General features: G+C 36.4%; 1 protein-coding gene across 2 annotated transcripts in view; it reads left to right on the top strand.

Annotated features, from left to right (window-relative positions):
- Positions 1–968: 968 nt before the first annotated feature.
- Positions 969–23,869, top strand: part of LRRC1 (leucine rich repeat containing 1) — a 160,515-nt gene continuing 137,614 nt past the window's right edge. The window contains exon 1 of one of the 2 annotated variants that reach the window (XM_074310636.1): positions 969–1,505. In XM_074310636.1, coding sequence (XP_074166737.1) covers positions 1,347–1,505 — 159 coding nt within the window. In that variant the 5' untranslated portion in view covers positions 969–1,346. The remainder of the gene's footprint in view (positions 1,506–23,869) is intronic. The other variant, XM_074310637.1, reaches the window with a different exon arrangement.

The raw sequence follows: 23,869 nt of genomic DNA, 5'->3' as shown, positions 1-23,869 counted from the left end.
CAGATTCATTTGGTACTAATGGAAAGTAAAAAGTAATTTAAATAATGTATTTTTTCCGTGTAAGGAATTCGTTCTTTGTAAAGTATGGCCCCCAACATTTTTCATAAAGAAATGTGCTTTAAAAAATGAATGTACATGTATAGTCAGAAAAAAAATAAATAAAAAAGAAAAATATGCTCAATGATCAATGCTGTAATTAAATGGCAACCCATCTATATACTTGTCCGTAAGAATTACACAGAGAGATTGTGACTTGCCCAAGATCACACAGAACTATGTCACAAGCAGGACTAGAACCTAGGTTCTGCCAGATTATAAACTTTTGGTTAGGATATATCTGCTGTGGAGAGAGAATTGTGGGGAGCTGGCCATCGTCCACTCCCACCCCTACCCTGAACTCTGGGGTACCTCCTAACGATGTTTCCCCTACTTATGCTGCACTTGCTGCATGATGGGATTTGTAGGGCGGTGGCACGTATAGGTCAGAATAAGTCAACAAAATTCTTTTTCAAGACAAAAATGGGTAAAATCTACTTATCTGGTTCTGCTTAACTGATCCCGGAAGAGAAACTTTTCAGCGGCAGAGAAGGGAGAAAGAAAGCATATAGGTAAAATCAAATCAATCTCGCTCTACTGTCTGCAGTTGCCCCAGTCCCTACTCTCAGACCCCTTTGTTTCTATGGTCCCCTCAGTCTCTTCCAGACTCAGTCTCCCTCATGGAATCACATCCTCTGCTGAGACAACTCTGCAGGGGGAGAGGGGGACACGGGATCTAGAGTTGGGGTCCCTAATCCCTTTCCCCTTTTGGCTACTTGTAAAACGTGGACTATCGGATCCCCCGTCCCCGCAAAACAAACTCCTTGGTGGCTTTTTCTCTGGCGGCAGCGGTAGCTGGGCATGCTCAGTCAGTCCGGGCCGGCTCGGGGATAAGTAGGAAGCTTTTGCGCGGAGCTGAGCTGGAAGCTGGGTGAAGTGGGAGGGGAGAGGGGGAAGGGGGCGGGAGGAGGGTTGGGAAGCCGGCTGCAGGCGCCTGAGGTTGCTGGGAGCGCTTCCTGACTTCCCAGCCCTCTAGTCAGCCGGGACGAAGAAGGAGGGAAAGGAGGAGAACTACTGAGGGAAGAGCCTGCGTGGCCGGGACTCACTAAGAGAGCCACAGCAGGAGCCGGAGCAGCAGCAGCAGCAGCAGTAGCAGTAGTGAGGCAGGCGGAGGGGGACATCAGAAACTCGCGCAGCAGACCCGGGAGGCGCTCCCTGCCCGGGACCCGCGGCAGCTTCGGGGCGGCGGCGGCGGCGGCGGCGGCGGCCGCAACTGCTGCCGCTGCTGCCGTTGTTTCAGTGCTGCTGAGATGTTTCACTGCATCCCCCTGTGGCGGTGTAACCGTCATGTGGAAACCATCGATAAGCGCCACTGCTCCCTGGTCTACGTCCCGGAGGAGATCTACCGCTACACCCGCAGCCTGGAGGAACTGCTCTTAGACGCCAACCAACTCCGCGAACTGCCCGAGGTGAGTGCACCAAGCTCTGGGGGCCCGGGCTCACCTGGGGGAAGGCCGGGTGCCGGCAGGCGCGCGCAGCTCCTGAGGGCTGCTTCCTAGGAAGAGTGCTCAGTTGTGGGGCAGCTTCGCCAGTCTCAGCCCCCTCTGTCTGTCCTGGTTGCCTTTTTTCTTCCCCACTTCACCCTACTCCTGGGGAATCTGGATAGACAGGTGCCCCTTTGCCTTATTCACCTGCTTCCCCCTTTCCCCCCATATGCGTTGTGATCACTCACTGAAGGATATCCACCACGGGCGGAAAAAGTTTATTTTTTTAAAGGTAGAGATTTGTGCATTAGGCTTTGCAAGTTTTGGGACAGAAATCCAGTGAGTTAGACTTTTGGACACTCTTTCATGCTGATGAAAGAACCCAATTCCCCATCTTGCCAATTTTGGAGTCAGAGACTGTGGATTCCGAGCTTTCCTTGAGTACTTGTGTGAACCTGAGGAAGTCATTTCTACTCTCTGGGTCTTAATTTCCCTATCGGTAAAATGACTAGGTTGGCCCCAAAGGTTCCTTCTCGCTCAAAATCTATGAGCCTATGAGGAAATATTTCTTATCTCAAACTCGTCGGAAAAAGTTGTCCCTCCCTTTCAGGGACTTCATTTTTCTCCGGGTTTCATGGCCACAGTCCAAGCTGGGAGCCCCTCTTAGAGCTTAACCAGGGCGTACATTCCTTTTTGGCGGCCAGAATACTCCAGGTGGTGAAGAAAAGTCAGCCTACCTATCTGGGTATCTTAATTGGAATGTGTTCTGAGCCTTATCTGCCAGTGGGTTGTGCTCGGGACAGCTGTAGATTGGCTGGTCCTGCTGTTTTTGGCACTGAGTGTAGCTGACAGTGAAAAGATAGTGGAGAGAGAACTGGTTGTGGGGAGTTTCAGGTGTGTTTCCTGGTGTCCACTGCTGAAAAGCTGGATTCCTGACCCTGCTGCTGGAAAGGAGGTTCTTATTTTCTCTTCTAGCTTCTCTATGGTTTTTCCACCTCCCCACCCCTCTCTCCCTAACTCTAAATAAAAACCTGGGGAGCCTTTATCTGGCCTTCCCTCTTCCTGATAGAGGCTCTGAAAGGACCGAATTTTGTTACCTAGACTTAACTGGATTCTTAATGATACATTCTCCCTTAAGTTGTTTACATCAATGAATCAATCCCTTAGTTGCTGCTGAACTTGTCAAAAAAATACTTGCTGATGGTATTGATCAGGGGATTCAGGGTACAGGACTCTTAATAATCTTCATGCTCACTTTGGGAGTCAAGCTGAAGAATGACTTTCAGAGAAACCTTCATGAGTGTGTAGGAACAGACAGTTCACTAGATATAAAGGTGTGCAGAGACTGATAGAACTTAACTACTACCTCAAAGGGGGGGGGGGGTTTAATGAGTAGTTGAAATTCTGTCACTTGACCTCTTATCATTCCAAATCAATCTTAAAAAAATGATTTGCTGAAATGAAATGCTCTGTCTGGTTTATTCTTGTGCCTTGATGTGATCATTATTGTCAATTTCTTTTTTAAACTCAGAACTATGGTTTTTTTTTTTTTTTTTCTTTGCTTTAAAGATCTTTGCATAAGAGCTAAAGTTGGAAGGAAACTTTGAGATCATCTAGTTCAAACCCTTCATTTGACAGATGAAAAAACTGAAGTTCAGGGAGGCTAACTTATTTACCTAAGATTACCTAAACAGCTAAGTGGTGTAACTGGGAATCAAACTCAGGGATTTCAAGATTATGATTAACCTATTACAGCAAGTTACTTTTTCTTCTGAGTCTAGAAATTATGGGGATTTCCTTGACTTGGGAGTTCAGCAAAAACCCTGAATTTTTTTTTCTTTTAGTTCAGTGACAGAAAAGACACCCCCTTTTACTTTTCAGTTTACTTTTCAAAGGCATTTTCCAAACCTAAGGCTTATCTCTTTGCTTTGTTTTTGGGCTAAGGTATTGAAGTAAGGTATTGAAGTGTATTGTTAACTAGTTGTAGGATTTTTAGGTGAGGTTGTCAGTCATCAATATAGAAATACTTAATTTTCAGAGGCCACAGAAGATATCATCTGTATTGAATGGGTTGAAAACTTGACATCCAAACTAGAATGTTGTAGCAGTATCTGTAGAGCTTCAAAGTTCAAGTGTAGATCTAAAGTTAGAATAATCTAATTCAATCTCCTCACTTTACACCTGAGAAAACTGAGGTACAAGGATATGACTAAATTCATAGAAGAGGTAAGAGTCAGAGACAGGATTTGAACCCATATTCTCAGACTGGAGTTAGCACTCTTTACACTGGATCAAAGATCATCCATCTCTCTTTGCTTCTGTGGATTTTTGACTACCTTGTTATGTATACTTTCATGAACTTTTCTGTATACTTTTTGAAAAAAGGAAAATGATGATTTTAACTTTTTTTGGAAATGACAGATATTTCTGTTGACTGTAAATGGAAATTTTTCAGTAGCCCAAAATGTAATATAAAGAGATTGTGTCAAGGGAAGCAAATGAACAAGAAGTTCTTTCAGAGAAATTTCTTCCTGAGGTTAACCATTGCTCTAACTGTGCTCTTCAGAATTCAGTTAAAAAAAAATTTAGACTCACTATGTTTATTATTTTGACTGACACTTCTTGATCCCTGGACTGGAGGGCTACTCACTGGTTAAGCATTCTTACTCCTTGACTGGAACTTCTTAGCTTGTCAACTTTAATAGTTGAAAGAACCCTTGAAATCATCCATATGAGGGGTCTTCCACCTACTAGATATGGATCTTCTAGCCCAACAAGAAAGCTTTTCCTGTAGATGTCTAAGCATTTGTCTCCTTTGCCTCCCCTTTTGAAATCTACTTTACCATATCCTCCTTGGGGACTTCCTCTCTCTGGCTGACTCTGTCCACCACACATAGAATTTTTTTTTTAAAAGACAAAAGGTATTTGCTTCCCAAACACAAAATAGAAAATTCTAAATCTAATGAAATCTTATTTTACAGGTGAGGAGACTAAGGCTTAGGCTGATTAGTTTAAAAGCCTCTTAATGTTCATTGAGAAAGTAAAAAGTGTAATTGCTTGCTTTGAATGTACTTAGCCTGGCATAATGAATAAAGTGCTGACAGTCTAGCTTGAAGTTAGGAAGTTTCAATTCAAATTTTGTCTCTGATACTTTTATAACTGTATGATCCTGGGCACATCACTGTGTGCTTCTGGAAATAAATTTCCAAGAACTGGGACAGTGGGTTAATGGATAGACAGTTGGATCTAAAGTAAGAGATTTTGGGTTTAAACTTTGCCATCCCCTTCCTAAAAATAACTATTTACGTAACATATGTGTGTGTATACATATATATATATATATATATATGTGTGTGTGTGTGTAAAATAAACATAAAATATGTGCATATATGAACATACATTTCTCTCTTTTTCTCTTAAAATCATTTGACTTGTCTAGGCCTTATCTATAAAATAAAGCCCTTGGATTAAATGACCTTTTTTTCTTCCCTAAATGAAGGAAGTTGAACTTGTATGGTTTCTGAAGTCTCTTCCAACTTTGAATCTATAATTATTCTAAGATCTCCAACCTTCATCCCCTTCCTCTCAGCCAATCTCAGTTCACCTTTATTAGGTAATTTCTCTACACCTTTCTGGACTGCAAAGAACTCTTGAAAGAAGGATATAGAACTCGATGGCATAATCTCATTAGATTAATATTATTTAACTTCAACAACAACATTTAACTTCCTTTTTTGCTACTTTTCATTTCCTTTTTTTCATCTCTTATTAGTTCTCTAGCACAACAGTTCTTCCAGACCTTGGGGCTTAAGCCTTCAAGACCTTTGTCCATCTTTTATTCTCAAAGGATAGACTTTGATCCTATTTTACTAAAGAGATCTAGATAATTGGGTATAAGTGATTCAAGAATCCCTCTTTTCTCCTTAACACATTACTTTCTATGCATTTATTTTCATTCAAAAATATTTTATTGATTGTTTTACATCTCACCTGCTTTCTCAAATCCTCTCCTAGTTCCCAGTTCTCTTCTGTAATCCAGAGAGGCAAATAAGCAAATCAAATGGACATAGAATATGCAGTATTCCACATATGAAGTTTTTCCTCTTCTAGAGGGCAAGCTAGGTGGTGAAATGAATAGAGTTCTAGTCCTGGAGTCAGAAAGACTCATCTTTCTGAGTTCAAATCTGACTTCAGATACTTATTAGCTGAGTGATCCTGGGGAAATTACCTAACCTAGTTTGCCTCAGTTCCTCATTTGTAAAATAAGCTAGAGAAGGAAATGGCAAATCATTTCAGTTATCTCTGCTAAGAAAACCCAACGGGATCATGAAGTATTGGTTATGGCTGAACAACCATAGTTGCCTTTAGAGGGGGGAGATATGTTACATCTTTTGTCTTTGGAATCACATTTAGTCATTAAGTTAATTTAAATCAGGTTTTTTTTTGTTTTGTTTTGTTTTGTTTTGTTTTGTTTTTTAACCTTCAGGGTTCATAGAACCTAAATGTCTATGCATTCACAGACACTGGGGCCTGTGAACTTAGGTGAGAACAAAAATGACTTATTATCAGTACTCTTTGGATTTCTTTGTAATCTTTCATGCCTTTAAAATTTTACCAGACTGACAGAAGAGTCCAAGATGATACCCAACCTTATCCTGCTCCCCCACTGCCCCAATCAAAACAAAATCCAAAGGCTAAAAAAATCTTGATCTAAATGTTTTGTTGTTGTTCTTGATGGTTTTTAGCAGAGGACTGAGAGTAAAAGGATCTGAGTTTGTATTACTTTTTGCTTGTATGACATCGAAGAAATTATTTCAAGTCTTGAGCTTGTAAGTTTCTACTTCCAAAAAATGAGGGAGTTAGATTTGTGTTTTTCCTTTCTTGCCCATGATCCTACCATTATTGAGATAATTGGACATTTGTTTTCTTGGATTTACTTATTTTGTTTTTTATCAACTCATGTCTTTATTTGACTTTTTCATATGCTTTCCTAGTGGTATTCATATGCATAGTAGTATGATTTCACTGCAATGGAAAATTCTGATGAGGAGCTTGTTCTACTAATAATGCAGGTCAACATTTTTATTGAACTAGTAAATACAGTACTTAACTTGAGCTTGTAAGTTTCTACTTCTTGAGCTTGTAAGTTTCTACTTCTTGAGCTTGTAAGTTTCTACTTCCAAAAAATGAGGGAGTTAGATTTGTGTTTTTCCTTTCTTGCCCATGATCCTACCATTATTGAGATAATTGGACATTTGTTTTCTTGGATTTACTTATTTTGTTTTTTATCAACTCATGTCTTTATTTGACTTTTTCATATGCTTTCCTAGTGGTATTCATATGCATAGTAGTATGATTTCACTGCAATGGAAAATTCTGATGAGGAGCTTGTTCTACTAATAATGCAGGTCAACATTTTTATTGAACTAGTAAATACAGTACTTAACTTGAAGTCATGAAGATATTCTTCAAATCTTGCCTCAAAAACTAACTATATGGTTCTGGATAAGTCATTTTAATTCTTTTAGTCTTAGTTACTTCATGTGTAAAATGAGGATAATAACTTACCTCTCTCATGGATTTTGTGAAGATCTAATGAGATAGCATATGTAAAGAGTTTTGTAAACCTTAAAGCATTAGTAAAATGCTAGTTATTATTACTATAATTATTATGTCTTTTTACATTTCTTTGAATTTCTCATACTTGTCATTTTTATGGTATAATAATATTTCATTACATTGCTGAATTAATCTGCTGTTTAATATTATTTAAATGTATCTATCTATCTATCTATCTATCTATAAAAACAGTTTTTGGCTGTTTCCCAACTTTTCTCCAAGTTTTTTTGTCATCACAAAGTCTAATGCTATGATTGTTTTGGTGTATATGAGCTCTTTCCTTTTGTCCTTATCTCCTTAGGTTGTAGGTTGTATGTCTAATAGTAGTTATGCAGAGTCAGAGTTTGAACATCATAACCAGTTTTTTTTCCTCATAATTCCAAATTGTTAACCAGAATAGCTTAATCAACAGCACATTTTTTTCCCAGAAATTTGTCCCTTAAATATTGACTAGTGTAGTCCATCACCTTTGACAGTTTTAGAGAGATTTTAAATTTTGCATTTTTCTTTCTTTCTCTAAATTTATTTTCTCATTATAAAATTATAATAGTTTTGGAAAGGGCCCTGGAAGTCATACTCTAATCTTCTTCATCTTATAGTTAGTTTTCTAGAATCAGAGAAAGTGGTATATTTCCTTTTGTCTGTGTTTTTTTTTTTCTTTTTTAAAAAGCTTTTTTTTTTTTTTTTACCAAATACATGTAAAGGTAGTTTTCAACATTCACCTTTGCAAAACCTTGTATTCCAACTTTTTTTTCCCCCTCCCTCTCCCCAACCCTTCCCATAGACAGGAAGGATCCAATATAGGTTAAACATGTGCAGTTCTTCTAAACGTATTTCCATATTCATCATGGTATGCAAGAAAAATAATATATCAAAAGATGAAAGAAAAAAATGAGAAAAAAAAGCAAACAAATAACAACAATAAAAAATAATGTGAAAATACTATGCTTTGATCCTTATTCAGTCTCCATAGTTCTCTCTCTGGATGCAAGTGGCTCTTTCCATCACAAGTCTATTAGAATTGCCTTAAATTACCTTATTGTTGAAAAGAGCCAAATCTGTCTCATCATGTAATCTTGTTGCTGTGTATGTTGTTCCCTTGCTTCTACTCACTTTATATAGCATCATTTCATGTAAGTCTTTCCAGGTTTTTCTGTATTTCTTTTTTTCTAAAAGTAACCTGTCACTGTTGCTTGAAATTGACTCCTCAACTTTTAAATCTATCTACCACATTTATTCCCATCTTTTCTAGTATCTTCAATTTCCTATCTGCATTGGCTCCTTCTCATTTGCCTTTATACAGACAATTAATAATTTTAAAACAGCAGGTTAATTCAGCAAAAATTAGGCCCATATTTCCTGCAACACAAAAAAACCTCTTTGGTTCTGATTTACCTCTTTCTTAGTATTCTCAAATTTCCATGTGATTCTTACTCTTCATTGCTGTACTTCTTGAATCTTTCTTCCCATTGCCTTCCCCTTTACTTCCTTCGTAAAATTCCTTTCTAACTTTGTAGTTTGGATGCTGCTATAAAAACTATACTTAGAAATTATGCTTGTTGTGGTTATTAAAAATGTGGTAATTAGAGGCAGCTAGGTGGCGCAGTAGTTCAAATCTGATGTCAGACACTTAACACTTCCTCTCTGTGTGACCCTGGGCAAGTCGATTAACCCCAGCCTGGGGGGAGAGGGGGAATGTGGTAATTAGTTAAACTTCCCTTTTGCCAAATGTAAACTCCATTTCTTTGTCATTCTTCTTGATGTCTTTTGATAGTGTTGATATTGATAATGTTGAATACATTTTTTTTCTCAAAATGTTCTGCTTTGACTTCTGATACCTGACAGTTCTTTGATTTCTTTAAGTCTTAATTTCTTAATCTGTAAAATAGGAATAATAGAACCTGCCCAGGGTTCCTCACAAGATTATTAGGAAGATCAAACGAGATAATGAATGAAAGAATATTTTTATTACAAAGTACATTCTCAAGGGAAGGAGGTAGTGGAAGTATTACTATGCCCTTTCTATAAATGGGGGTAATCAGAGAGGAAAACTGACTTAACCAAAATTGCATGACTAGTAAGTATTACTGTTAGTCATAAATTTTAAATTGATTGGGTGACTCTTGAAAGAGGTCAGGGAGCTAAGAACATAAAAATTATATTATTATTTCTCCTACATTTCTGGCTCCTATTTTACTGGTCCCATCTTCTTTCCTCTTCCAAATGTGAGCATTCTTCTACATTATGTTCTTAGCTCCCTGACCTCTTTCAAGAGTCACCCAATCAATTTTAAAATTTATGACTAACAATAATACTTACTAGTCATGCAATTTTGGTTAAGTCAGTTTTCCTCTCTGATTACCCCCATTTATAGAAAGGGCATAGTAATACTTCCACTACCTCCTTCCCTTGAGAATGTACTTTGTAACCTTAAGGTTTAAAAACCTTTAAAGCCTATATAAATGCTACCGGTATTTATTGCATTTACTTTGACTTGGCTAATTCTGCTAAAATACTGTTTCCATCCTATGACTTCCTTGATCTGGAATGTACATTTGGCTCTCAGTTGTCTTCTGCAGTATCTAAATTTCTTTGTCTGGACTTTAGTCATTCCATAATTTGGTCTCAGTTTTTATTACTTCTTTTTTTTTTCCCTCAATGAAAGCCTGGTACGTATTGTTAGTTATATTGTGTCATCTCACAATTCACTCTTCTCTGTGGTTCCCATCATATATTTATCTTTCCCCTAGAGCCCAATTCAAGCAAGACTTCTTTAGCTTTCTTCAGTGCCTGACATATACAGGTCCTTAATTAATGCCCGTAGATTTGTCTTGGAAATTGCACTGAACTCCAGCCCTCACTGATTTCTTCCTCTTCTGAAGTCCTATTATGTGCCTAGTTAATACTAGTTAATTTTTAACAATTTTTTTAAAATGGCTTAGTTTTGTTTTCTAAACTCTTTGACATGTCACATCTATATCTTAAGTTTTATTTGTATTTTCACAACATATGATTTAGAATTTTAGAGAGAATGGGCCATTGTCCCTTCATATTATAGAAGCTGAAATTGAGACCCAGAAAAATGATAGTAATTGATTAATGTTACACCGTTTATTGATAATAGAGCCAAATCAAATCTGTTACTCTTGGATGAGTGATCTTTCCATTGTATTTTTTTTTTTTTTAATGCAATCAGGAAGATAGGACACAAATACTTGTATAACAAAATACAAAGGCATTTTACCTTAGTCTGTAGACATAAATTTCCCAATACTGAAATGAGTTCCTTCTTATGTGCCTACTGAAGTATAGGAATTCTGTTTAACACAGAATTGTTGTGAGTTCCTCTATCCATGCTGACATATAGGAATTATTTCAATTCATTTAACTTCTGTTTCAGTTCAAGTAAATTCCATAGTTACCTATATTTTTACATTACTGTAAGGCTTATAAAACAATTTCCTAACAATCCTAACAATAATGTAATCCACATTATATATTTTATTTTTATATTATTTTATTTATTCATATTTTATTCAATCTAACTGTGTAGTCTAGGGTAGCAGAAACAGAATATGAGTCTAGGTCTTCTGATTTCAGATCTAATACTTTTCCCATTCATATGGGATTCATATGGAAGCTTTTGACTGAGAGAAATCATAGAGACATACTTTAAAAGATTGGTCCATCATTCACCTAGTAATTGAATCAATGAATAAAGCATAAGTTAAATGTTATTTGCAAAGCACTGGTGCTAAGCTCTGGGTGGGTGGGGGGAACAATAAGGCAGTTCTTGCTCAAAAGGAGTGTACATTCTGTGAGGTAGATAATACAAATAGAAGGTTTCAATTTCAAGTCAGATGGAAGGGTCCTGTGATCACTGATGTGTAACAGCAATGCAGGTAGTAATAATGCTTCTTTAATACCATTTCTACTGATAAAATCATATCAGTTTCTAGTACTGAACCAAGGACTTTATTGGCCAGGGTCTTTAAAATAGATGGTTGCAAGAGCAGTTGTTAGGCTGCATCTAATGCAAAATTATTTCTCAGATGCAGAATGTTTTGAGTTGTGTTCTTGCCTAGCATAAATATTGTCACCCCATTTGTGAGTGCTCAATCAGTGAGGCTGGTTATATGGACCTTTTTTTTTTTCTCTTGAGGATGTGTAATTGTGAAAGTATGTTGTGTGTCCTCTACTATGAACTTAGATTTCATATCTCTTACTGATAGTTTAAAAATTTCATACTTGATGGAAGTGTTTCTTATAATGGAATAACTTGGAAGGAAACTGATTACTGGAATTCCTTTGAAAAAAAGCCCACAACTCCAAATTAAATTAATAAAATAATAACATTAATAAAAGTTCTCAAATTGATATTGACCAAATAATGCTTCCAAAATGATTTTTTAAAAAGAGGCTTTGTTAGGATTACTAGGTGAGAACTCAGGTTGACTTGACAGTTCTCTGGCTCAGACCTTTGGTTTGGGCCTTTAAAGGGAGTTTACAACTTAGGAATTCTAAGAGGAGCAAGCTCATTGGTTGGAGTACTTCTTCCCAGAAGCCCTTGCATTATCCCATGCCCATTCTCTGGGAGGATAAAAGAGGACAGCACTCCAGAGATAGCAGAAGTCTCTGCACTACATCAGGCTTGACGGGGCTCTCTGCAGGAAGAGAAGTCACTTATCTGGACAAGAGTTAATGGCAACTGCCTGGAGACAACGGTTCTCTACAGGAAGAAGAATCTGTCCGAGAGATTTGAGTTGACACAGCAGATCTCTTCCTAAAGAGAGTGATCCGCAGCTTCTGGAGACAGTAGCACGCTACAAGGCTTGATTTGTATTTGTACTTTGTATTTTATGAATGATAAAGAACTGTTTTTATAACAACCCCCGGCTCCCCTCAAATCTCCCCAAAACAAATTGCCCTTGTAACTATAGTCAGGGTTCTACTCTTCAGTGTACAAATAATTCTATTTTAAAAAACCATGGTATCATTATTAATATTAAAATAACATAGTATGGATAGAGTACCAGTCCTGAAGTCAGGAGGACCTGAGTTTAAATCTGTCCTCAGACACTTTCTAGTTCTTTGACCTTGGGCAAGTTTCCTCAGTTTCCTCATCTGTAAAATGAGCTGGAAAAGGAAATGGCAAACCACTTCAGTATCTTTGGCAAGCCCCAAATTGTTAGGATCAGAGGACAAATGGGTCAAGCCAGTGCAACCAGGAGGTTGTACTTGAAAGTTCAACTTGGAAGTTATTTCTGTGACAAAGACCGCCCATGGGACCCTGGTCATATTAAGATAACTTTGTAATAGGAGACATCTCCCTCTCTGATTGGCTGTGCATGTGCTGTCACAGATCCTACTTAAGCTCATTGTAGGAAGAGGTCTGCCTCTTTCTCTTGCAGTAGCCTAGAGGTAGAGACAGGTAGTAGACATGTGGGAGTTAACCAGAAGTCAGGGCAGTATGTGAGCAAGTAAATAAAAGACTTTTAAGTTTGCACATGGCTATTCTTGAGCATGCCATCTGTTTAAAACTAGTTTGTAAAACTGTTGCCAGAGACTCTGAAGACCTCAGAAAGAGGTAAGATGTGTAAAGTTGGTTTATACTGCAAAAGTCAGTGGCCAGAAGATTCTCTGAAGCCCAGGGAATTAGGAGAGCCTGGCAATGTAAAGAATGCTGAGTAGGACTAGGGTATTCGCAAATGAAATGACTGCCCAGGGTTAAGTATTTTCTTTACAGATGGTGCTCAAATCTGTATAAACCGCGTGTTCACCTGCCTCTACCTCTTGGCTATTCCAGGAGAAAGAGACAGACCTCTTCGTACAATGAGCTTAAGTAGGGTCTGTGAGGTCACACGCACAGCCAATCTCAGAGAGGGTGATGACTGCCATTACAAAGCAGTTTCAATATGATCAGGGTCCCGCCCATAAGGCGATCTCTGTTCACAGAAATTACTTCCCAGGCTCTCAAGTTCAATCTCCTGGTTGAACTGGCTTGACCCATTTATCCTCTGACCCTAACACCAAATTAAGTCATGATGAGTTGGATATGATTGAAAAATGACTGAACAATAATCATTATTATTACAAAAGTGGTACCTGGCAAAGAGTTGCAGGATTTTCAATCAGAAAATCTAGGTTCAAATTCTGACTCTACCAGTTGGGCAAATTTCTGGACCTCTTCAAGGGAATAAGGGGTTGGACAAGGTGACCTTTAAGGTTTCATTCGGCGTAATGAATCCACGTTCCTAAATGCCTTTGAACAAAGTTGTATTCAATCTTGTTTTACTCATAAATGGAGTTGAAAATTTCTAATTCTAGTGTAGATGAAGATGTCAATGTCCAGATGACTAAGATGACTTGCTGGAGGTCTTATGTTTAATGTACTTTCACCTGGATAATGTACTTTTCACCTGGAGGATAGTGATTTTGTTTGTTTCTGTGTCATTAAGAAAGTTATGAGAAATGATGAAATAATGAGCTTGACTTTGATAAGTGGGGCCTCATAATGCACTACTGAAGGAGCATTAAGTACAGTAGTACTTATTGGACAACAACTATAATTTTCTACTTTAAATGGTACTTTGGAAAATTTAGTCCATTTTGTGTGAGTATTTTTGTAAGTTATTTTGAGCTCCTTATGTAGAATAAGAAATTATTATTATTAACTTTTTGGACTGTCATTCAAATATATTTTCCTATCAAGGCTATCAACTATGATGTAGATTCCAGGGAATTTGATTTTATTATAACAAAATTGATTTATTTTTTTTTTTTGAGAGAGAGAGAGAAAGAAACAGCCTTGATTGTTTTTCTTTATCACCTTTCATCAAGAACTTTCCAAGGTATGAATTTGTTATTTTTGGGAGTTCCCTTTAATTGTAATGTGTACCAGATTCATTTCCGGATAATGCCGCCAGCTGGAAAAGACTGAGTCCACTCTCCATCCCCTTTACCACCTCTAGGGTGGCTGGCTTCTTTCCACACCAAACAATTTTTCCTTGGCATATCTAATTAGGAAATGCTGACAGCTGCTTCATAACAAGAAATGGGAACTTAAGTCTGATAGAGTACCTTTGAGGGGGAAATTGGCTTTCTCTGTTGGCTGAAAAAAAAAAATCAGTTTAGGTTTATAAGCAAACATAACATTGATTTATAAGATGTATACATATAAAATATCACTCCATCCTTATCAAGGTGCTATCAGGACCATGTCCCTGACATGGTCATATCCCTAACTGTGGGTAAGGACCTAAGTAAGCCTTTTCTATTATAGATTTTTTTTCCTTAAATCTTTAATGTTGTTAGTCATGTAGAAATGTAAGAGGTCCTTAAATTAGAATCATAGAATTACAATTAAATTTTAGCTTAGAATTCATCTGATACTTTCGTCTTATGGATAAGGAAACTGAAATCTAAAGAGGTTGTGGGTTACCTAGAATGACACAGTTAATAAAATAGCAGATCTGGAATTTGAGTGCCAATCCTTTTACTTTTCAGATCAGAGTGTAAATAATATGACTAAAATTAAATAAGAGAAGAATATTTATTTTCCTTTTATGAGATCATCATAAATTTCTTATAAATTTTTATGTCATGAACAGATATTGCCTTCATATGTGTGCATAGAAATGCTAAGATTATGTTATTTATTATATATTTATTCAGAAGAAAACATGATTTAGAATCATTGAGATATGATGATGATTGGGCTTTTTTTTTTTTTTTTTTTTTTTTTTTTTTCCTGAGGCTGGGGTTAAGTGACTTGACCAGGCTTACACAGCTAGGAAGTGTTAAGTGTCTGAGATCACATTTGAATTCCGGTCCTCCTGAATTCAGGGCTGGTGCTCTATCCACTGTGCAATCTAGCTGCCCCTGGTTGAGCATTTCAAAAATAAAGTAATTAAGTTCAAAATATCCAAGAGGAAAAATTATTTCTTTGTTTAATAGGGAGGAAGAACAGCTTAGGAGCACAAATGCCCTCAGCAGAGTTGTCTTGCCCAATATGTTGCACTGACTCCCCATTTTCTTTAAGAAAGAAGTTTCTAATCTGGGAATTAAATTTTTTTAAATAACTATATTTCAATATAATTACTATTTCTTTTGCAATCTTATGCTTTTTATCTTAGTTTCTTTTAAAACATTTTTTCTGAGAAGGGGTCTAGGGGTTACAGAAGACTGCTAAGGGAGGTCAGATCCTGCTGTAAGAAGGAAAACAAGTTCCTCTGGCATTTAAATCCCTTTTCCCCCTGCTTCACCTTCCTGCATTCTGTGATCCAGCCAAATTGGCCCATCTCCTATTCCTCACACCCAATACTCTTATCTCCTGTCTCCATGCCCCTTTCTGTGCCTTTGCATAAGCTCTCCCTCCTTTTTGGAATGCCCTTATTTCCTCCTCTTAGAATCCCTAACTTCCTTCCAAGCTGAGCTCTTTATAAAGTCATCTTCTATAGGAGACCTCTCCTGAGACACCCTATTCCTCCATACCAAAATTTCCTTGTTGTATTTACTTAGTATGTATATTTGCTGTCTACCCCTATATAAAATATACTTCTTGACTAGAGGGATTTCATTTTTACCTTTGTATTCCCAGGGCCTTTAATTAGTGCTTGGGTACACAGAAAATGCTATAAATATTTGATCTATCAATTGATTCCTCTGATGAGGAAGTTGTCTTGCAGAGAAACCTAATATCTGGACCATAACTCCACCAGTATCCTTTCACATTTATTTGGATCTCACTAGCTGTTTTGAGCTCTCAGAGAATCTTAGTTTATATAATATTGGCAAGTCACTTCTCTTTCTGGACTTGATTTCAACTATAAAATTAAGAGATTAGGCAAGATCAGTTCTTTTTAAAAATTTTATTTTATTTTTAAAATTACTTTTATTTTTCCAAATACATGGAAAAATAGTTTTCAACATCCACCTTTGTAAAACCTTGTGTGCCAAAATTTTCTCCCCTTTCCATAGACAGCAAGAAATATAGTATAAGTTAAATATGTGTAATTTTCCCAAACATATTTCCATTTTCATCATGCTGCACAAGAAAAATCAGATAAAAAGGTGAAAGAAAAAAAAATCAGAAAAAAAGCAAATAGAAAGCAAAAACAACAAATAATGTGAAAATACTATGCTTTGATCTACATTCAGTCTCCATAGTTCCCTCTCAATCTTGTTGCTGTGTACAATTTTTTTTGGTTCTAATCACTTTACTTAACATCAATTCATGCAAGTCTTTCCAGGCTTTTCTGAAATCAATCTGCATCATTTCTTATTGAACAATAATAGTCCATTTTATTCATATACTGTTTATTCAGCCACTTCTTAACTGATGGGAATCCACTCAGTTTCCAGTTCTTTGCCATTACAAAAAGGACTGCTATAAATATTTTTTCCACCTGTGGGTCCTTTTCCCTTTTTTATGATCTCTTTGGGATACAGACCCAGTGGAAACACTCCTGGATTAGAGTATGTACAGTTTGATAGTCCTTTGGGAATAGTTCCGAATTGTTTTCCAGAATGGTTGGAAGATTAGGACTTCTTAATCTCTTCCTGTGTGTCTTAGATCACTTTGGCAGCATAGTGAAATCTTGCAACCTTTTTCAGCATGTTCAGTAATATATATATATATATATACATATATATATATATGTATATATATATATATATATTTCTATTTATTAAAGTTCACAGACTCCAGCATAATTACCTTTTGACTAGATCAACATCTCTTTATGGTGTCTTCTAGCTTTAAATTCTGTGATTTTGAGAGAGGACTTGGAGATGTGCCAAGAGCAGATATATATATTTTTAATTCCCTTATCTTAGATGGTTTTGTGTTGAAGGAGAGAGAATCTGTATTTTTGAGTTTGGTTCCTATCTCTGTCACTGATGCCTATAGGTCTCCGCCAAATCATCTACCTTCTCTGAGTTACAGGTTATTTATTTGTAAAATGTGGCAGCTTTCTCTTCTCACTTGAACATTCTTTGAAATGAATTCTATGATTTGGTGCCCCAACTTAAGCCTTAGAATAGTGGTGGGAACAGTTCTGTACATGCCAGTGAGACTTGTTGGCTTGGTACAACCACAATCCTAAGTTTAAACATTATAATCAAGGATTTGATAAGGAGGAGGAGAAGCTGTTTCAAATACTTATGCTCTTGTGGTCAGTTGTTGATTCCCAGAATTAACTAAAGAAAAAAAAAATCAGTAAGGCTTTTTTAAATCAAAGAAAATGAGAGTACGATTTGTGAATTTGATGTGTCCCAAACAGTAGTTCCCCTGACTTTGGAAATAAGATGGACAGGGACACTCTTTAGGGTTGTTTGCCTTTTGCTGAGTATACTTGAGCAAGTGAGAGGTGGATAGATTTGACTTGCTTCACCCTAAGTACCCAAGACATTGTATTACAAGTACTTTGGTTAGGAATTGAAGATTGAAGGTTTGATTCAACATCAGGCAGAAATAGCTCCTCAAATAATACATCAACCTAATGGTTAACCTAAGATTAATAAGGGTCCCAAGACATTGTTTTCTGTTTCTTTTGGGCCTCCCCTTTTCTCAATTTACACATATATTCTGTTATAGTGTCTTCTGTGACTTGCCTCTACTTTCCCCTTCCCCACCTATCATCCTCTGCCTTTCAAAAAATGTTTTTATTGATATGATTTGTTTTTGTATAACCTTTCTTTCCAACTATATTCTACTCTGAGACCATCTTATAATTTTTCTTGAAAAAAAAGATAAAGTAAAAATATTCAGCAAAACTAAGTAATGTATCAAAAGAGTAAAAAAAAAAAAAAAGTTTCACATATTATATCCCCTCACCTCTTTAAAGATGGGGTAGAGGAAGTATCTTCTTTTATCTCTTCTTTGAGGCTGCCCCTGGTGTCAGTATCTGTGTGATCATGGGTAAAATTAAAACCTCTCTGAACCTTAGTTTTTTGTTGTTGGTTTTTTTTTTTTTTTTTTTTTTTTTTTTTTTTTTTTTGCCGGTAGAGTGATGTCAGGGTTCATCTATATGACTTCTTAAGGCCCTTACTAGCTCTAACTTCTATGAACTTCAGTGTTATTTGTATTAAGCTGCGGGTGCCATATTTAAAAAGGGATTTTGACAAACCAGGGTATGTTCATACGAAGAGTAATTAAGATGATGAGGGAAATTAGCTATTTGAGATTAGTTTAAGGGAATGAGCTAGTAACTCAGGAGAGAAGTCATCTAAGTATATGAGAGTTATTTTATGCTTATGAGATTCCCTGGAGCTTAATTCCACTGAATAGTGGACATGGAAGTGTGGAATGGGTAGAATTTTTTGGGGGGAACATTGAGATAATTGGCCTGATTGATGCAGAGGATTCATTTTGGAAGTTTTCGAAATGCAAATTTGGATAAAGTTCATGAAAAAGTATAATTATGACTCTGAAGATGGTAAATAGGAATCAGTTGTGGAGATTCTGAATTGCATTTTTAAAGGCATTTGCATCCTAGTGTATAGGCAATAGGTATCTACTGAAGATTAAGAGTTAGGAATTGACATGATTAGAACTAACTCTTCCTTAATATAGATTTGATAGCAGGGTGGAGAATGGATTAAATGAGCAGGTAGACAATTTGGAGGCTATTCTGATAGAGAAAAAGAGGTCCTATATTTTAGTAGTAGTTATATAGATGGACAAGGTAGAGATAATTGTAGTCACTGTTCATTTGTTTCAAGTTCACAGAGTCAATAAATGTCTGAGGCCAGATTTGAATTGAGGAAAATGAGTGTTCTTGAGATAACTAAGGAGATGTTATGAAGGGAAGCTGTTGGCAACTGAAAGAATCAGTGGGGGGATACATTTCTGATAAAAGTTAACTACTTATCGATGTTGTAAATTATTAAAAGATTAATGATTAAAAATCTAGGTGATTGAGAAGATACTGGTACATTCCACAGAAATAGGGAAGTTTAAGGCAGAAGATAATGACATTCTTTTGGACCTTTGAGTTGGAAATTCATCTGGGACTGCCAGGAATAGAAATACAATAAAAAGTTTGTGATATTTAATTTGAGTTCAAGAGAGAGATGTTTATATTTGGGAATATTCTACTTGAATTCATGGAATCTGATGCAACATCTAAAAGTATTTGTGTATCCATCCTTGAATTCATTCACTTATTCATTTGCCCTAATCAATAGTACTAAAGTAAAGAGAAAAGAAGAATGAAGACTAGAGGGTGGGGAGAGTGAAAAGATTATTATACTTACCAAATAATATATCATTGGTGACCTTGGAGAGAACAATTTCAGTCTAGTGGGAATAAAAGCTGAATTTTGAGGGATTGAGAAATAATAGAGAGTACAGTTAGAAGGAGTGAGTAAGCCTTTTTTAAATAGAAGGGCCCTCTTCTTCAGTGGTAGAAGGGAGGAGAGAGGTGTACAGGGAAAAGCATATTATCAGCACACTTGATTGAAATTGGAGGTGGAAGAGGCATTGGGGACTTAAGAGAACAGGTTTATAACAGTTTATAACAGCCATTGAGGGAAGGATGAAACTTCAATATGGAAGAAAAAAAATTTAAAGCAGTGAGGGCACAAATGAAATTAGATCTCATGGATTTAGCTTTATTGTTTCCATTGAAAAATTAGGGAATTGAAGCCCAGTAAGGTTAAATGATTTTCTAGAATTACAGGATGTTAGTGATTACCTACTCTAATTGGCTAATTTTGTACCTCAACCCTTAAGAAAGTAGTACATGGTAGAGCTTGACATGAATCAAGGATTTTTGCTTTGAAATTTAATATTCTTTTCACTGTATCACAGCCACTTTAGGCAGGATATTTATTTTATCAGGCAATATAGTACTTATGGTTTACAAAATGCTTCAATAGTATATGACACTGAAACTCAGAGAGTTTAAATGACCTGCCCAAAGTCACATAACTGATAAATTTTAGAGCCAGAACTGAATTCTGATTTCCTGGTTTCAAGTCAGTGAGTTTTCTTTTACATGATGCTGGGAACCATAACTAGAATTCTGACATCTGAGACAACATCGTTGGGTGGGGATAATACTGAGAATATAGTCTATCCAGTTGGATGCGATTGTTGTTTATCCTGCATTCTGAAGAGGACTAATAACATCAGGAGGGTGATGTCTTAGCTTGTGAGTCAATTGGATTTAAGTGAAGCAGAACTGTGCAAAGGCTTACCTCACTCTATCCTCTCTCCTCCAGTCACCACAGTCCAGTAGTAAGATGAGTCAAGATGGTGGCCCAGGGAGACTTTCACTTTTTTTAGGCTGAGGTCTTTTCCAGGTTTGACTGAAGCAAAGACCATCAAGTAATTAAGGGCTTGCTTGTTGTTTTTGTTTGGTCTTAGTTCTTGAAAAGGACCATTATATCCGGGAGATGCTGTCATGACATGCAAATGAATTGGATTTAAGTCCGGGTGGGTTGAACAAAGTAACCACTCTCACATTCTCCTCCAGCCTTTTGGGTCCAGTGATAAGATATAAATCCTGACTACTGGAGATGGTCCTCAAGAGCTAGGTAAGAATTGAGATAAAAGATGGCCTAGTTTGCCATCACAAAAGAATCAGTCTGGGAAGGGTAGGCCCTCTGAGTTTCTGGCCAGAATAGAAATAATTGCTATTTATACTCACTCTGAGCTATCAAAACTCAAACAGTGAGTCAGAGAGTCTTAGGTTGGGACATATTATTAGCCTATCAATGAAAGTTAGAGTAATTTGGGTTTAAGGACATAATCAAGAAACTCCATTAGAACCACAGTGGACTTTTTCAAAGCCTGTTTTTTCAGTTATATTTCAAGAAGTCGTGAATAAAAATTACATGATACAAAGAGTTAATTGTCCCAGCTCTCTCTGTCTCACTCAACTTTTTAAACTTTGCTATACCAGTATCATAGCACTATAATGTTTATATGCGAGGTAATGTTGTTGTATTAGTTGTTAGAGGAAGATTCCAAACATACTTATAGTTGTAAGGAATTCCTGGTGGATGACGTGGTTTGTAAATAAGGAAGAAATCTTTACTGTGAGGCCTTGAACATAGTGGAGAAGTTCTGGATATTGACTAATTTGCCATCTTAGTAGGTCCAGCAGGAGAAAATCGTAGTTGTTTGTATTTATAAGCTAGCAAAAGTAGCTTTGAGAATAGCCAGGACTTAGGTGGTACAGTAGGGAGTGACCACCTCCCAACTGGGTTATTTATTTTTAACCATAAAAGAATGGCATTGAGGCCAGTGCCATCAGAATCAGGTCACTGAATATTAATGTGATTACTCAAACATAATCTTTCACATAAGATTAGTGCTGCTCCCTTTGCTGCTCACTGGCAGGATCTGGTACATTCAGAGACTATCTGTGTTCTGAGTCACCTAGTAAAATAATATTAAAATCAGAAAGCAAAAAAAAGGAAGAAAAAGGACAAGTTCTATTTGATGGAAATTCCACATAATAGAATAATATATTTTAAAAGTGTTCTTTTAAAAATAGAACCTATTGTTATGAGGATCAAATAAGATTACTATCTTAAAGTGGTTAAAATAGTGTCTGGCACATCGTAAACATTATAGAAATGATTTTTATTAGTGGGGTGGGGATGAAGTGGTATAAGACAGAAAGTGGTCACCAGGGAAAGGTGCTTTGGTCTAGAGAGTCAGAGATTGTGAGTAGAGTCATAAAACAGTTGGCTATTACACTTTTAGATATTTGATGACTGTTCTCAGGGCAAGACATGGGGGAACAAGGTGAGAGGGGGAAGATAAATGGAAAAATTTCATGGGAGAACACTAGGTTTTCTAGTGATCAGTTATATGGGATGTAAAAAATATTCTTAAACTAGTTGTACTCACTAATTCACCAATCAGGAGACATTTCAATCCTAAAGTGGAATTCCAAAACTAATTTCCCAGTATGGAAGGCATGGTCCCAATAGATCTGGTTCTACATGAAGAAAATGGAAGAATAAAGGCAGGGCAAGGAGGCAAAATTTTTGGCGGGGTGTGTGTGTGTGTGTCTTATTTTTCAATTAGATTGTAAGATTAAATATAAAGTAAATTTGTCTTCTGAAAAAAAAAAAGGTACCCTGTTAATAATTTTCTTATTCATCGAATATTCTGTTGGTTATTGTGCTAGTTAAATTCCATCTCTTATATTGTAGCTTATGTCAAAAAGCCCAATATAATATTTTAGTTGACAAGGTAGATCTAATTCTGTGTGAATTTCAGAGTTTCTAGAGGGGTCTCACTATTTTTTGAAGGACTATATGTATTCTAAGCAATGAATACTGATTCAAAAGGTGAAGTAAATTGATAAACCCACAATACATTTCAGTTCCAATAAAACTACTTCATGCATCCTGATTTTTCCCAGATATTTTCACCATAAAATAAGCAATGAGAGATAACTATGAGAGCACTTGGTCTTGGTCTAAGGCATAACATAATCAAGTGGCAAAGTTAGATAGCCAGACTTTTTTTTTTTTTTAATCCAGTATTTGTGATTGTTTAAGCTGCAGTTTGTGTATTTGTTAAAAAAAAAAAAAAATAAAGAGAGAGAGAGATGGAAAGAAAAGAATGTAAATAATTGGAAGTTGGCCATTATTTTATTTTCTTTGAAGTTTTTATGCTCAGGTACCTTTTGATCCAAGGCAGTTTTTCAAAGGATCAGAATTGGGAAGATGGAAAAGACCTCAGAGGCCATCCATTCAACCGATATCTAGGAAGAATCTTCATCAGTACACTGGATAAATGGGGAGAGGTACCATTTCCTGAGGTCACCCATTCTACTTTAGTATTTATTAAGAGATTGTTCCTGTCATCAATCCCAGCTTTGATATCTTTATAGCTTCTGGCCATTGTTCTGTCCTCTGAGGCCAATTAGAAAAAAAATCTAATCTTTGATCCATGTGACAGATATTTGATACAGATACTTGAAAATGGCTAGGATGACATCTTTCCCCTCTTTCTCACCCCTCCCATTCCATTTAATCCTTTCTTCTCAAATTGATCCTCATTTGACATAAATTAAAGTTCCTTTATTACTCTAGATTTTGCTGAATGATCTTTAACATCCTCTTTCATTACTGGAGTTTTTTTTTTTATTTCTTGTCCTCAGTAAACTATTTGTTGTTATCAGTAAATTAAAGCTTCTTATAATCCAATGGTAGATTGCTATAGGTAGAACATTGGACTTGGAATCAGAAAGAACTGAATTCAAATTGACCCTAAACAAATCACTTAAATAAAATAATAATCACACCTTCTTTCCCAAGGTGCTTTGAGGATAAAATGAGATAATATTTGCAGAGTATTTCACAAAGCTCTTAAGGTACTATATAAATGCTGGCTATTATTAATTTTTATTGTTGTAATATTGGTGGTTGACATAAAGATAGAAAGGGAGGGGTGAAGAAAATTAGAATTTGGTGTTAGAGAAAGACTTGACTTATTCTCTTGTCTTCCCATATGGATATTATGGAAATTAGTTTGAACAGGTTTTCAATTAATCCATATGTCTTCCCTTGTTCCTGACAGGGAAGAAAGACATTCTTTGTATAAATGTTTCTTTTGTTGTTGTTTTTTGTCTTTTTCAATTGTGTACAACTCTGTATGATTCCTTTTGTGGATTTTCTTGACAAAGGTACTGGAGTAATTTCCTATTTCCTTTTCCAATTCATTTTATAGTTGGAGAAACTGGGGCAAACAGGTTAAGTGA

Source organism: Sminthopsis crassicaudata, chromosome 4 (genome assembly GCF_048593235.1).
Source record: "Sminthopsis crassicaudata isolate SCR6 chromosome 4, ASM4859323v1, whole genome shotgun sequence".
In the NCBI taxonomy this organism is placed as follows: Eukaryota; Metazoa; Chordata; class Mammalia; order Dasyuromorphia; family Dasyuridae; genus Sminthopsis; species Sminthopsis crassicaudata.
This window is presented reverse-complemented; position numbering and strand designations above follow the sequence as displayed.